General features: G+C 47.6%; 1 protein-coding gene across 1 annotated transcript in view; it reads left to right on the plus strand.

Moving 5' to 3' along the window:
• Nucleotides 1–16,220, plus strand: part of WTIP (WT1 interacting protein) — an 80,784-nt gene that overhangs the window by 12,259 nt on the left and 52,305 nt on the right. Inside the window, exon 2 of the mRNA XM_086847793.1 lies at nt 15,902–16,003. Within this exon, the coding sequence (XP_086703919.1) occupies nt 15,902–16,003 (102 nt within the window). The remainder of the gene's footprint in view (nt 1–15,901; nt 16,004–16,220) is intronic.

Raw genomic sequence — 16,220 nt, forward strand, 5'->3', positions numbered from 1 at the left:
CCTCCGGGGGCTTTGTCTGAATTCCCCATGGGGTGGCAGGAGCGACCAGGAGGGATGACAGGCAGGAGCAGGGAGCAGCTCAAACCCTTGTGGGGTCCGGCTCTGGCTGGACACCACATCTCACTTTGTCTGATTTACTTCTGTAGCTCATGAAAGGGAAAAAATGAACCCACAAACACAACACAACACCCACACTCCTGAGCTGAAGGACAAATCCTGGACTCCTTTGTGGCAGAACTTCCTTTGAAATTACTGGGTGTTTTGCTTGGTTGGACTGGCAGAATTGGGAAACCTGGTGTTAGATTATAGTAAGGTCAGAGAAAAAGTGCATTTCCAGATTGGGGGGAAGGACTTTGTTTTGTTTTTCTGACAAAGTACCCCTTGAATGATGAGCACTGACTTAGAGCTCCTCTGTTCCCAGCTGGGTCAAGGCCTGCATGGGGAGTCTCTAGCCCTGCTCCAGGTGTCATCTCCTCCAACTCTGAGCCCACACTGTTGGTTAAGGGTGATGAGCATTGGCTGATCCCAATGGTCAGAGTTCCTCTCTTCTGCTCTTTTGGGTGGGGCTGTCCCTGCTTTGACTCCTGTTCCTCTCAGCCTCCAAGTGCAAGATCTGTGTGGGCTTGTTCAGAGACCACAGCTTCTTCAAGGACTTGACTGCTCTCATCTCAAGGCTGCTGTGAACTTTGGTGTGATATTTAAAAGCAGAGAGGAAGAGATGTGCAGTGTGTGTGTGGGAACACCTCTTCAGGGAGCCACTCACTCTGGGGGTGCTCACCACTGCGTGCATTTGGGGAGATTCGAACTTAATGTTCCCTACAATGTGGAAAAGGCAAGAGAGAACTTTGATTATAAAAAAAGAGGGAGGCTGCTGAGTGTTCTGGCAGATACATGGTAATAATTGCTTAAGTTTCTGAGAAATACATTAGTTCACTTTTATTATGAAGCTTATGCCTGTGTATTTGCATCCCCCAAAGTGTTTTCTGGGGTTGGTCCAGAACTGCCACCACCAGGACTGAGCTGATAGTGGTATAAACTCACTTTAATTGGAGCCATTCTCATTTTGACCAAGGAACCAAACTATAGGGGCATTGTGAGGGAATTTTAGGTCATGACTTCAGTTTTGCTTGCACGTGTTGTAAATGTGATTGGGAGTGCAACCAAAATGCAGTGAGATGAATGAGTGTGCCCTTCTTGAGGGACAAGAGCTGCACACCCGGGTGACAAACGTGTAAAAGATCTCCCTAAAGAGTGGACACTGATTACTGTTCTGAAGGAAGATCTGGAGCTGGATGTGCTGCTGGGGCAGGCTCAGTTCTGCTTACATCATTTCCTGCTGGAACACTACTGTTCCTAAAAAAAATAGCTACCAGCCAGAAAAAGCATCCAATAAACCTGCAAATCAATTGGTGTTGGAATTTTTTGGACCATGCAGCTTCTCACCAAGCAGTTAACTTAAGTCAACAAAGTAAGTGTTGTCTTGGGTCTAAATTAAGTAGGACTGACTGAGGTCAAGTGTGACCACGTTGGAGCAAGCAATTGCAGGTTTGTGCTCTTCTGCAGCCCAGGGCAGGGCACAAGGCTGGAAGCACCAGGGGGAGGGAAGAAGTGAGATAAGGATGTTCTGTGCAGGCTGGAATATAGAGATCAGAACAGGTGGCAGCCCACAGGTTTAGTCCTAAACAAGAATAAAATAGTTCAGATGTTCTTCTCTCAAAGAGCTGCACGATCAGGTCGTGAAGAAATAGCAGCAAGTGTCGTGCAGGGGAAGGGGAGTCTGGAGCCTGGGGGACAGGCAGTATTTCAGGGCTGGGCTGAAGGCCCTCCTGCTGCCAGCAGGTGAAGGGCTGGGGGGCTGGCTGGGGTTTCAGCCTGGCCCTGCTGAGGACAGGGAGCAGCAGGGTGCTCAGCTCCTCCTCAGCACACAGCTCTGTGCTGTGCCTGCTGGGGCAGGGCAGGACAGCACAGGGATGCATGTTCCTCCTTGCACAGCCACTCCTGCCAGCCTGAGTCACTGACTCCACTGCAGGATAAAAACCGTGCCTCCAGCAGCTGAAAAACAGTGGGGAACTTCCCCATGGGAGAGGGTGATGGGGATTGTTCCCCATGGGAGAGGGTGATGGGGATTGTTCCCCATGGGAGAGGGTGATGGGGATTGTTCCCCATGGGAGAGGGTGATGGGGATTGTTCCCCATGGGAGAGGGTGATGGGGATTGTTCCCCATGGGGGAAGGTGATGGGGATTGTTCCCCATGGGAGAGGGTGATGGGGATTGTTCCCCATGGGAGAGGGTGATGGGGATTGTTCCCCATGGGGGAAGGTGATGGGGATTGTTCCCCATGGGAGAGGGTGATGGGGTTGTTCCCCATGGGGGAAGGTGATGGGGATTGTTCCCCATGGGGAACAGCCATTCTTAGTGATCTCTTAGGGTTTGGTTTATTTTTCTTTGTTTGAAGAAATGTCTGTCTTGCTGTGGTGAAAGACAGCCAGAGAAGACATTTTGTGACTGGTACTAGAGTGAAGCACAGTCTGTTTTAATTGAGGATCAACAAAGATTTCTTCTTTAAGAGGGACAATTGCTACTCTGGAGAAATGATAAAATCCTTCATCTGTCAAAGGCAGCAGTGGGAGAAGCAAGGGATGTGCAAGCAGCAGCTCAGCACCAACTCTGTACCTCACTCTTAACCTTACAGAGAAAGCACAGTAGAGAGTTTCATCATTGATTTGATAAAAGCTGCCCTTATTTTCATGAATATAAATACAGAAGAGCTTACATTCATCTGCAAACAAAGGCTCTAGTATTTTTTTTTAAAAAGCAGAAATAAATTTTAAAACCCCCAACAACTAGACTAATTCTTTTAGCTAGTTTTCAGAAGATAAGTTTTGTGGGTTGTGTTAGTTCCTTTGTTGTGTTTTTTTTCAAGGGAGCATTGAAGAACCTATTTCTTGGTGAATACAGTGAAAGGAAAGATTCCAAAAGGGCTTTTGTGCAATTAAGGGAATGTTTGCATTAGGTTATGCTGCAGTGATTTAACTCATGAGAAGGAAAAATCCCAGCTGAGTGATTTACACACTGATCTCGAATGTTTTGATCAAAGGTCAGACTCAGAAATGCATTTATGCTTATTTTTAAGTCCAAAGAGAATCCAGTGGGGAGTTAAATCTCTAAGTAGGCATTTAATGTGTAAATATTCACAGGTAGCTCTTTACTTAGCCATGTCATTTTGCTGTGAATTTAGACAGGGTGAGATTTACTTGGAAGCTGAAGTCCAGACTCTGCCAGTACCTACAACAGGGGAGAGCATTTCTGCAAACCGAACTGACTCTGAATATTTCTTGCATAGATTCTGTATTTTACTGACTTACGGGAGTTCTAAAGTAGGTAGGGAAAGTTGAAGAGGGGTCAGGAAAACTGGCTGATTTTTCAAGGCTTGCAATGTCCAGGTTCAGGAATAGAAGTTGCAAGAGGCCTGCTTGGATGAGCAGGGACTCTGAAGAAAAAGGAAGGATGTGTGTAATATATAAGGGGTGGAAGCCGGCCCAGTGACCTGGGGGAATATCAGGAGACACAAGGCTCATCTAGAGCTGGCCCTGGTGAAGGACAGGGAAGTCAAGAAGTGCTTCTGCAGGAATGTGAGAGAAAGGAAGATGGGAAAATGTGGAGCAGAGGGGTGCTGGGCTGGCCTTCTGTGATGAAAAGCTTGGGGAGTTAGGGGAGAGCAGTGGTGCTTGATCTCAGCTTTAGTAAAGCTTTTGATGCTGTCACCCATAACATCCCTCTGCACAAATGGGTGAATTTGTCTGGAAACAGAGTGAGAGGGACTGAAAGGTGGCTGAGCTGAAGTGTGACCAGCAGGATGAGGTTGAGTTGGAGCCAGTCACTGGTAGTGCTCCTCAGAAATCCTCGCTGGAGTCAGAAGTGTTTGACATCTCCATTAATCCCCAGGGTGATGGGACAGTACCCCTCTAGCCCAGCCTGTGGACTGTACCACCATGGAGCACAGCTTGATAGACTGGATGGATGTGGTGGTGCTCAGCAGGACCCTGTCAGGCTTCAGAAATGTGGGAATGGGAACATCATGAAATTCAGCACAGGGAAAAGCCAAGCCCTGCACATGGGGAGCCTCATCCAGTGCTGGGAGCCCACTTGGCTGGAAGCAGCTCTGCAGAAAGGCCCTCTGGAGCCCGGGGTGTGTTTGGCAAAGGAAACCAACAGCAGCTTGAGCTGGAGGTCAGGCTGGCTGTCCTGGGTGATGGGGACACTGCTGCTGCCTGCATGTCCTGGGTGCCCATGTGCCCAGCTCCAGTGTCTGGGGCTGTCTGCCCACAGAATCTGTGTCTGAACCAGGCTGGGTCTCCTCTGGTGTGGTCTCCTGCAGCTGGGACACTGCAGCTCCCAGACAGTGCCCACGTGGAAGGTCCCTCTGTGGTGGGAGCTCAGGTCTCACCCAGGCTTCCCAAAGGCAGTGCCCACTGCTCAGGTGGGTCCCCTGAAAGGGCACCAAACAGCTTCCACATAGCTCACAATCAGATGTGAATTATCTTTTATTGCTTTTGTCATGATCCTAATCCGAACCACTGCTCTAGCAGTAGGGAAAATACCACTGACATTGCACGTGAGGTTTCCTCTGGGCTCTCCAAGGACGGGTGCACAGGCAGCAGCTGAGGTGGAAAGGGCTCCCTCCCTTTATCACTTCTCTCTTTTGCTGAGTTTTTTAATTAAAACCAGATAGAGGAAAATTTCTCACACTGTTTCCAATTTTTAGTGGTTTCACCTGCTGTTGAAAATTGCATCAAGACATAGCAGTGAAGGGATGATGTAAAAAGGAATGAATGCTCCTTTTAGTGGCTATGAATAGAGGCTTCTCATATCAGTTACGTGTTGACTTATAATTATAAAAAGATTGCAGGTTTCTGTTATTTTTTAGCCAGTCCTCTAACTCATAAATTAACTAACATTTCACCACTCCATGTAACCTTTCAAAATGGAGAAGGGAAGGTTGGCTGATGAAATTCATAAGCTCACATTTATTTGGAGATGTTAACTGTAACTAACAAAGTGAAAAATTGCCTTCCTAACCCTTTTCTATCTCCTCACTCTTTCCCTGGTTATGCAGTTCTTCAGGAGGTGATTTTTGCTGTTTCTAGAAAGATTTTTAAAGAATAATTATACCAGTGGAGTTTGCTCTTTAACTGTGCTTTAGCTGTATTTTTGTAATTTTACAGAAATTTAGCCACAACTCCTTTGCTGTCTTATGACTGTGGGTGGTGGGAGCTGATGAATTACTAAATAAGAGATGTTTGGGTGGTGAGATGTCAGGAGTGGGAGAGAAGAGCATCTTGTGTCTTGTTCCTCACTTTGAGTCTGGCATCCAACTTACAAGAATCCATCCATCCATCTTCCAAAAATCATCCTAAAAAGAGGATTCTTGTCTGTCTTGGCATGGGGCTGGTGAGTAGGGTGGAGAAGGACTCTGTGTAGTTCTGGGGAAGGCCTCTCGTGCTGTGTGTTTGTGCTGTTTTGTGAAGATTCCTTGGGCACAGGGATCATTAGCAAAGAGAAATCCTTTCCCCCTCAAGCAAATTGCTCTTTGGCAGGAGCCATTGAGGCCAGGGCTGTTTCCCTGTTTGCATCTCAGTGCCAAGTGCTCTTGCAGGACACTTTCCAGCAGCAGCAGCTCAGCTGAGGGGCTGTGGGTTTCTCTGCAGGGCTCGTGGGCCAAAGCTCTGGCTACAGGTGCAGTGGACAGGCTGAAAAGAGCAGATGATGCCAAAACCCTGGTACAGGTGGGGGCTGCCTTCTGTGCCAGCTCCTTTTCAAACTCAGTGTTTTGGGTGTTTCTCCCTCAGTCCCCGGGTTCTGCAGAGCTGGTGCTTGTGTCACTGGTCTGTCTGTGAGAACAGAAAAGGTGGATGGCAAAAAAAGTGTGCTTTTAGACAGTCTGCCAGCTCTGGTGCTGGTTTGTCACTGGGAGGGAGGGAGGGAGCTCATAACTGAGGGCATTAGCAGATTCAACATGTGCTTCTTAGCTGAGTGTTGTGACCAATCCCCATTTCACACCTTTTTCATCAGAGAAAACTAGCACTGTGGCTTGATTTCTTTTTTTTTTCTCCAATTTCTGCCCTTTTATACCCACTTTGCTCCTGTTTCACATCAAGATGACAGTCTAGGTCAAAGCAGGGGGGGAGGGATGGTCCTGAGTGTAGTATTTGTACATTTCTGGATCATTTGTTGATGCTTTTTGGATGTGGGTCAAGTGTGTGTTCACATTTGTGTCAGATTAGCCAGACAGAACTCATACCCTGGAGTTCATTCCAGCTGCTGGAAAGCAGACTGTTACCTGATCCAGGACTGACAATACCTGATCCAGCAAAAAGTCAAAGCAGTCCAGACAGGAGATACCTGACCTAGCAGAAATCCTGCCAGGATGAAGTGAACTATCAGTACTTTACACTGTGTGCATCTTTTCCTAGGAGTTGTGAAGCTGGCTTTATTCAGGTGATGGAATGTGCTCCTGTGCTGCTGCCCACGTCAATGAAGGTTCAGTGTCAGTCAGAGGGAGATCTGTCCTCTCCTGCAGGTCTGGGTGGTGCTGGGGACAGCCGGTCCCTGATGCTGAGAATGGAGCTCAGGTCCTCTCATGGCTGTGGGAAGCTCAGAGTTGCCTTCTTGCAGGAATCACTGCACACAGGAGTCTGACAAAAGCCTGGAACAACCCCCTTGCCCACCTGAGGTCTGCCTTGGAGAGCAGCTGAACTCGTGGGCAGCGTGTTGATTTGCTAACTTTTGCTTTTTCCCCCTCAGCTGAATTCACAGGCAGGAAATGAACCCACATCTACAGCATTTAGTGCTGCTGTTTCCCAAAGGTAGAGAAGGCAAAATTAGAATATCCTGTTTACATGTCGTTGGAGCTGTATTTGACCAGCTGTCCCAAGGGTTTTCAACTTGCTAGATCAGGACAGGCTTTTCTTTCAGTCTGAGCATCTTCCTGTCTGAGTGGAGGAGTGTGGCTGTTTGCACCTCCCTGGGCTGAGCCTTGCAGTGCAGAGGAGACTGCTTCTCACTGCTGCCATGTGGGGAAGCTGGGGCTTGCCAGGTACCTCAGAGCTAAAGTCCTTTATGACTGAAGGTGGGAGAAACCTATGGCAAGTGACTTTCTGAAATGGCTGTTCCTTACAGAACATACTTTCCTCCTCCCCATGTTCTCAAAGCATCCCTGAGTCACTGGACTTGAAGTGTCTGGAAAAAAACTGGTTCAGAGGGTCGAGGTGACGGATTTTTAAGTCACTTCCAGCTTTTCTTTAGTGAATAGTTCAATCTTTCTGAATATTAGCTTGGTATAATACCTACCTATACGCATGTTTGTGTTTGGGCAAACCTATTTATGCTTCTGGTGGTACTGGAGAACCTCCCTGGGGCAGGTGTGAGCTGTGCAGAGGTGTCAGCACGTTTGTGGGGTGGTGCTGGATCTGTGGGGTCCGTATGGGGCTGGGAGCTGCTTGTGGAAGGAGCTGCTGAGTTTGTAACCAAACGTGGTTATGTAATTCCATGCCTTTTCCAGACTGTCATGCTCGTGCTGCAAACAGACAGTTATCTAAGAAAATAGGAAAGTGCACCTGGAAACTTTTAGACTAGTCTCCTTGTTTAATCATGAACCCATTTTAAATATGTCAAGGAAGGCAGCTGTAATATATGACCTTTTTCTGCCATATATTAGAGAGATGACTCATATGTGCAATGTCAGGAGAATGTAATGAAAAGTCTCCAGGCTGACGTCTGTGCAGCTGATGTTTGCAGCTCTGACGTGCTGTGGAGCTCAGGGTGTTTGGGCTTTTCAGTATCTCACTGTTGTCACCTGTTTGCACAGATTTCTGTAAACTGAAGTATTTAAATTGATTCTGTCTTTTCCGTGCCATCTCATCTCAAGGTTTTTTTCTCTGAAGACCATAGAGGTGACAGTGACTCATATTTAATACAGAAAAGATCCAAGACAGAAACTAAAAACTAAGAACATCAAAACTGGAAAAGGGGGCTGGTGCAGTAGGTTTTCTGACTGGTTCTGTACTGTGAGCACTCTCACACAGGAAAAAGTCTGCAATGTGTAGATAAAAGTACTATTATTAATGTGTGGCATCAGCAGAAAAGAAAGATGGCTATATGAGCTCCAGATATTTAGTTTTTTGTTTATTTACTGTAATAAAACTGTCTCAATGTCTGTAAACTTGTCACTGGGGAAAAAAAAAAACAACTTAATAAAAGATTAAATATAAAAGGTCTACAGTCTGACCTGCATTGTGCTAAAGTCTGAAGTAATGGCATGGGCAAGCATCTTGCCCCAGAGCTCAGGTGATCCCCAGCTGGTCTAATCAGCAACTGGTAGAAATTGCAGTATCCATGATAATTAAAAACCAAGTACTTTTTTTTGGAGAATCTCCTCTATCACCCTCTGTGAAGTGCCACTTCTCCTGTTTCCCATTCTATTGGGGTGTGCAGTGCCAAGGTCTGCCCTGTTCCTTGTCAGTGTGTGTAGAGCTGGGCTGAATGCCCCTGGTGCTGCACACCAGCTTCTAACAGGGAATTTTCCTAGGACACTGTGGAGCTTTGGATGTTGGTATTTGATGATTCTGGACTGCAACCAGGAGCTGCAGGAGCATCTCCCAGTTCTGCTGGGTCTGAGCCCTACCTGTGTGTGTGCTGGGCTCACTGAGACTCTGGTGCTGTGTCCTCCTCTGCCAGCAGCTGTACCAGCTCCAGTTTTTGGCCATAGCCTATCCTCTGATTGCTGCTACACTGCTGGAAATTCAACACTCCTCAACTGGCTGAATTATAAATGTGATTTCACCCACTGTGCTCCAGGCAAAGTAAGTGTGGTTGGAGCTGAAGGGCCTCGTTGACCTGGTCCCTTTGGGCTCATGTCCATAGCAAGACACTCAGGTGTTCAGCAGTGGAGGGGCAGTGGGACAGGAATGTGATTTACAAACTTTCCCTGCAAGTTGTAAATTCCCAGTGGTGCCCTCCTTTGCCACCCCAGCTGTATGTCTCCTTACTTTGATAATCCCGGTCATCACAAGGTACTTTTACAAACAGGATTTTTTTTTCTGTCTTTATTTTTGCTTAGTACTTGGGTTCTGAAGTTATTTGCAGGTCCCCGTGTGCTGTGATTGTGTGAGCACGAGCCTTGAGCAGTCAACTGAGCTCTGAATCCCAGACAAAGCAACCCAAAGTTGCACAGCCCATGGGGCAGCCACGAGAACTCCTCCGAATTCCACTTCAGCGCCTCAGTGGCAAAAGATTTTTCTATGAATGCCAAATAAGAAATATAAATTACCCTGGCACTGCCAGGCACTAAAGCAAGACAGAGAAATGAATGAATATTTGTAAAGCAAGCATCAGTGTAACTGAAAGAGTGTGGGTACCGATGGCTCCACACAAAGGGAGCTCTGCAGAGGCAGCGGCGAGGGGTGAGCCCTGCAGATAGTGTCAGTAATTTCATGCTTCACAGCAGACATTTCACATTCTGTATGAAGCAATAAGCATTTGCTGTGCTGGCTTTGGGCTTTCACTGTGTGCTGGGGTGGATCTACTTCAGCAGGAATAAAAGCCTTCCAGTTTGCAGCAGCTGCTAATCAGGGCTGATCCTGGCTCCCATGGCATCTCCACTCTGCAGTGCTGGCCTGGAGCTGCTTTAATTCACCAGCACAGACATGCCCGGGGCTCAGAGCTGCTAAAATAGGGAATTGGGGAGGGTGGTATTTATGGATTGTTTCTGTGGCCTTCTGCGTTCCCATCACTTCAGGACAAAGCAGAGTGTGCTGCTGCTTCCAGAGCCAGCAGGGATGGGCTGGGTCCCGCTGGCAGCACCGACCCCTCAGGCAGGTAGAGCCTGGCTCCTGTGCTCTGAGCAGTGCTGTCATTCCTGGAACTGGTCCCAGTGCCTCCCTTTGTGGTCATGACCTCTCTCAGCAGCCTTGTCCCACACAAGCCTTGGTAAGCAACAGGCAGAGTGCAGGTAATGAAAGTTATTCCAGGACCTAGAGCTTTGCTTCTGCAAAGCTTCCAGTGAATGTGAACTTTGCTGTATTTGTAACCAAACACAAATTATCTCAAGTTTTGATTTTTCTGAGTAAAGTTCTACATGTGCATCCCTCCTGTGAATTAATTGAGTAAAGCCTCCTGTAGCAGGCAGGCACTGAAGTGATGGAGATCTTTTTCAGTCAGCAGATGCATATCAAGGGCCTAAACAGTTTGTTTATTCCTTGAGGATGAAAGTAAGATTGGAGGCAATCTCAACAAGGTTAACAGTGACAACAGGAAGTTTCCCAGTCCATAGGCTGCTTCTTGCCTTGCTTTGCCTAAGCTGTGATCTGTGTTAGGTGTTGTGGCCCATGTTCCTCCAGCACAGTCACTGCAGGGAGCACGTGGGGCTTTCCAGGCTGGAATTGGGGTTGTGTTGCCAGATGGGACCAGTTCCCTTCTGGCTCTTGGTGTGGGTGGGCTGGGGCTTGGCAGGAGAGCCTAAAACTTTTACTTGAGCATTTCCCACTTTTCTTAGCCTGTCATTTTCAACCTTAATTCAAGTTGTGGTGTCTCCTGCTGTTTCCTGGGGCAGAGGCAGTGCTGGCAGCTGAGCCAGACAGTCCCTCCATCATTCCTATCACAAGATGTTGCTGCTGAGTGCATCCAGGTTGTATCTATTTATAACCTGTATTTCAGATTTCATGTTAGATACTGACATTCTAATCAAATGTTCCAATCCTTGGTGCATTTTCAAGGAATCTGTCAGGTGACAGATGAAAGCTGTGCAGTGAGAGCTGCCCGTGGTGGTGAGGACTGGGAGGGCTCCCTGGGCTGCCTCCCTCGCTCTGCCCTGTGCAGGTGCCTCGAGTCTTCTGTCTGTGCCTGGCTGAGGGATGACGTGTGTGTTGGAAGATCCCTCCTCCTGTGGTTGTTGGAAGGAAAAGAGCATTTTTCTCCCCTGAAATCACCTCTTCAATCCGAGCTGCCACAGCCCAGGGCGTGCACGGGAGCTCAGCAGGTACTGCAGCAGCAGTGGCAGCTCTGGGGCTTCACTGCTTACCTGGTTCCTAGCAAAACACATTTTACAGGTAGCAGCAGCACCCTGTGTGACATCCCTGGCTGCAGGTGGTGTGGGAACACCTCCCCTGGCCAGGGGCACCTGCAGGTGTCTGCTGCAGCCCTCTGCTCTTGTAGCTCTTGCTGCAGTTTGGCTTCTTGTTTGGAGCTGAGGCTTCCCTCCTCGTTTGTTCTCCCTGCTCCTTGGCAGTGGGTGTCCATTTCCCTGCCCCTGTGCCGTGGGTAGGCTGCAGGTGTGGAGAATCTTGTTTGGGGCTTGTGCAGAGATGGTGTTCCATCTCTGAGAGAAGAAAAGGAGATTTTACATGGCCCAATGTGACGTTCATCCGCCCTTTTCCCAGAACTGCAGAGCAGGGAGTCATCTGTGCCATGTGTTAGCTGTTAATTTTAGCTTTACCATAACTCCTGATGACAGGGCTTGGTTGTTTCCTGCTGTAGGCAGCGTGTAGCAGTTTTCCTGGAGATACGGTGTGGCTGCAAGACAGAAAAGCTGCAGCTCCTCCCTGGGCCATGGTGCTCAGTCTGTGGCAGCTGCATCCTCCCAGCTCACACAGCTGCTGCCTGCTGGAGTTGAGAGCCCACATGGAACCATTTTTCTTGCATTTGTGCTAAACCTTTGCCTTTCGGTTACATGAGGATGGCATCAGGCACAGGCTGAATTCCACTTGTGTCTGTGGACAAAGCTGGGCCAAAAGGTGGTTAAATATCTGCCATGATCTGCAAGGCATTTATCAGTCTTTTCCCTACTTCTGGCTGCCTGGTGAAGTCTGTAGGAAGTAGCAGCCTGTACTGGTGTGGCCAAAAAAGCATTAGAGGATCTGATGTACAGGTCCCAAACTGAACTTCTTGTAATGCACAGGCTGCTACAGGGAACTCTCACAAGTACCAGCAGTCTGAAATAAGGGTTGGTGCTGGTACCTTTGCTAATTATAATGCATTGCATTTGGTCTCAGGTCTGGAGCAGTCACTGAACACATGAGAAAATAGCTGTGTGATTTTCTGCTGTGCTGATACTTGTGTTTGCTGGTGTGTGAGCTGCCCAGGGAGCGCTGTGCTCTGATGGCTGTGGCTGTGCCGTGCTGGAGGCTCGCCTGCCTTGTGTCCAGAGATGATGTTCGTGGTGTGGTCAGGCTCAGTGGGCTGCTGAAAGGTGTGGGGAGCACTGGCCATGTGCTGGAGTCCAGCAGGGAGTCTCTGGGAGCTCCTTCTCTTTCCAGTACCATTTTTGTTGATGGTCTTTTGCTCCACGGAGTGTTGGTTCAGTCTCCACTCTCCTGTCTGGTTAAACACTCGGGGAGGGTGTGAATGTATCTCCACCCCAGCCCAGGACTGCTGTGACACTGTGTTCCTGGCTCAGCCAGCCTTCATGGCAACTTGGAGTATGTACAGCATCTTGTAATGTCTTCTTCTGGGTAGAGACACCAGATCTGTGGGAGAGCTGATGCGTTAAAGGTCTGGGGTACAGCTGGCTGCTCAGAATTGAGGTGTCAGGAGGGGCAAGGAATCGTCTAAAGGCAGAAGTTGATCTGAAGTCATGTCAGGGGAAGTGTCAGAAATGAGACAACGCTTGCTCTGCAACAGAATATTCTTCACAGCTGGTTTAACAAGCCTTGGAATTAAATCTGGGAATTTCTGGGGGGAAAAGTGATGTAGCTGTTATGTCAGGGCTTCACAAGCCCGCAGTGTGCAGTCTGGGCTGTGACTGGTGGAAAAGCAGACCTGAGCAGCCATGGAATAAGGGCTTTTCCTAGGCAGCTATGAGCTCACACTAAACTCACACTGCAGCTGCAGATACATTTTCCAAAATACACTTTTGGAATTTTACATTCGCTTTTTTAGTATGCTAATCTTCTCTGTGCTCATTCATTCCTGGAGTTAATGACTACTCTTGGAGAAAACAAGTTAACAAACTGACAGCTGCTCCTAACAAATCACTGGCTTGGAGAGGCAGTGCAGGTTTAACATCCACAATAAATCCTTCTTTTGCTTGTGATGGTTCAGTGCAGCAATGGCAAAGAAATGAGGTAATAACTTTCATTTATCAAAGCAGTTTGGACTGTAGTAGATTTGTGCACAAGAGCTCAGAGACAGAATTGCCAGAGTTGCAGACTGTGGATTTCTGCTCTTCTTTGAGTAGCTTTAAGTGGAAAGTAGATGGGACAGCGTAGCTCTGTTGGTGTAACCTGTCAGATAATCAGCAGCTGCCAGGGTTGGCATGGGAAGGTGGGCAAGGAGTGCCCAGGGGCTGGGGGGCTCTGAAGGGGCTTCCTCTGTCCCCAGGTGCTGAGGTGGCAGCAGCTGGTGCAGCTGTGTCCCTGTTCTGTGCAGCCCCTCCTGCCCCAGGCTCCTGCAGGGACAGCCAGAGGAGCCCTGGGCAGGAGTGAGGAGCTCATCCCTTCTTCAGTCAGTGTCTGCAGGGACCCACAGCCATCTCTGCTCAGGTAACTCACGGCAAATAGAAGATGTTTTCTATAATGTTTGGTTACAAATAAATGAACAGACTCAGCAGCCTTGGATAAGGCAACCGATGTTCTGAACTTCCCATTTCTTGTGTCAGGGCTGAGCTCACCCAAGGACTGGCATTCTCTTAACAAGTTTGCAATGAACTGATGGATCTGAATGGCAGCTAGTTTGTCTCAATAGGTCTAGCTTGGGTAATCTTAGAGTTTTAACAGTCTAGCTGTTAATCTTAAGAGTTTTTGCTTCCCTAAATTTCTGAAATCAGGTTTAAGATTTTAAAAAAATATGAATGGATGTCTTGGGTTTTAAATTTATCATGCCATTTGACAAATAGTCTAAAATGGCAATGTTGTGCCAGGATGTTGAGCTAGCTAAAAGAAAATATCCCTTCATGACATGAAATGAGGGAGTTAAAGGTATAAACACCAATAAACCCTGTGATTTAATGAATGGTCTTTCCATTTCAGTATTGGAATTTATAGTATAGGAAAAATACTTTTTTACACTTGCCAGTGTCCCAGTTAATCTGATCACACCCCGCAGCTCATACTGATGGCTGTGTTGATACTGGTCTGAACTGAAACAGCTCAGTTTTAGAAAGGGTGTGTTGTACTGGGGTGGTGTGGTGGCTTTGTGAGGAGCTGCCAGACCTGTGGCCCTGTGGAGAGAGGAGCCCAAGCTGGAACAGCTTTGGTTTGCTGGCAGGACCTGTGACCCCACAGGGACCCAGAGCAGCTCCTGAAGGACTGACTGCAGCCCATGGGAAGTTTTTAGGATGGAGCAGCTCCTGAAGGACTGACTGCAGCCCATGGGAAGGACCAGGATGGAGCAGCTCCTGAAGGACTGACTGCAGCCCATGGGAAGTTTTTAGGATGGAGCAGCTCCTGAAGGACTGACTGCAGCCCATGGGAAGTTTTAGGATGGAGCAGCTCCTGAAGGACTGACTGCAGCCCATGGGAAGGACCAGGCTGGAGAAGTTCATGGAGGGTTGTCTCCCTGAACAAGAGACGGACACCTGTTCAAAACAGGCTCATCTCCCCCAAAAGAAATTGCATTTTTATTTTGCCAGTACTTATATAGAATGTTCACAGCACAGCAGAGAAGAATTCTGGAAGATAAAAGCCTGTTTTGCACTTCTGCAGTTGCTAAGTCCTTAGGTGTATTAGCAGTTTTGTTGGTGCCAGTGATTAATGCTAATATTGCACTTGTAGAAATAGAGCCTCAAACAACAGCAGTTTTTTTAGAGTTGTTTGAAGCAAAAAAAAAAAATCTTCATTTTTATTTTCTACTGTAGTATTAAAAAAATATCACCAGCCTTGTCTTGATGGGCTGTCCTGCTAGAATTGAATAGATGATTGTGGACATCTAAGAAAAACTTAAAAATCAGTAGTCCCAATTGTGTGACAGAAGGACATGGATTCCCCTGAATTTAAGTTCTTCTTCATAGGGATACAAAACCAAATTAATCCTTGAGTTAATTCCCTTCCTTGGTTTGAATTTGGAGAGGTTATGCATAGGTAGAAATAAATGCACAGGCAAAAGACTTTTAAAGAACTTACTGAGATCATTACCTTCCCTGTGAGTTTGCCATGTGCAGAGCTGATCTCTGACTTGTTGGCTCCTGGTGCTTTGGTCTCCTGAGGACTCCACAGGAGTCATCCCTGGCATTTCCAGGAGCAGTGAAGGTGAATTTCTGAGCCCACTGAAGCACAGCTGTGAGCTGAATTTGTGCCCTGAGACCAAAAGGAAGGCAGAGGCTTTGCTGTTGGCTGTGGTAAGGTGCCAGGTTGTGGTTATGAGGTTACATCCTCTGTTCATGAAACAATTACTAAATGTGACTGACAGATCCATTTTCCCAGTGGTTTTCACTGCAGACAAACATACTTGATATTGTGTTTGTGGAGAGGGCCAAGGAGAAATCTTCCAGGCTTGGACTGGATTGTTGTGTTATCAGTGTCTGTTGAATGTCATGTGGTGGAGCACTTTGCTGTGAAGGTCTCACTGAATGATTTCTTGGACTGGCAGGGTTGTTTGTAGGGAGTGCATGGATTTCTCCGTCCTTCCTGGCTGCACCTGCCTCCTCTGGGTTTCTGTCTGCAGCCAGCCTCAGTCTCCCTGCATTGAAACACCAGCAGAGGCTTGGCCCCCCTTCATTTTGGGTGAATTTCCATGCATTTGTTTCACTGCAACCGCCTGCTGCTCTCTTGGGTACTTGAATCTATTCAGGGTGAGGAGCTCATTGATTTAGGGCCTGATGGGGGTATCATGAGTGCTGTGAATCGACAGCCTGGAGCTGTTTTTAGGAGCTGTGGAGGATTTTAACTTTGATTCTCTTTCTGCTTTGTAGGTATTTGTATAAAATGTGGAAAAGGTGTGTATGGAGCGAGCCAGGCTTGCCAAGCAATGGGTAACCTCTATCATACCAACTGCTTCACGTGCTGCTCTTGTGGTAAGTCAGATCTGCCGTGCCCTTCTTCTCTGGCTTCCTTTAGCGACCAGTGCACAAAGTGAGACCTCATCCTGCTGCTTCCCCAGGCAAAATTCCCACACAAGGCTCCAGCTTCAAAAGTTATTTTTTTATTTGCCATCTGTAAGTGCTCAGTGGTGTTTTCCTAAGCAGCAGCCCAGAAAAGTAGTGTTTGGTTGTTTGAAGGGCTGCATTTACA

Source organism: Cyanistes caeruleus, chromosome 12, assembly GCF_971803275.1.
Source record: "Cyanistes caeruleus chromosome 12, bCyaCae1.hap1.1, whole genome shotgun sequence".
In the NCBI taxonomy this organism is placed as follows: domain Eukaryota; kingdom Metazoa; phylum Chordata; class Aves; order Passeriformes; family Paridae; genus Cyanistes; species Cyanistes caeruleus.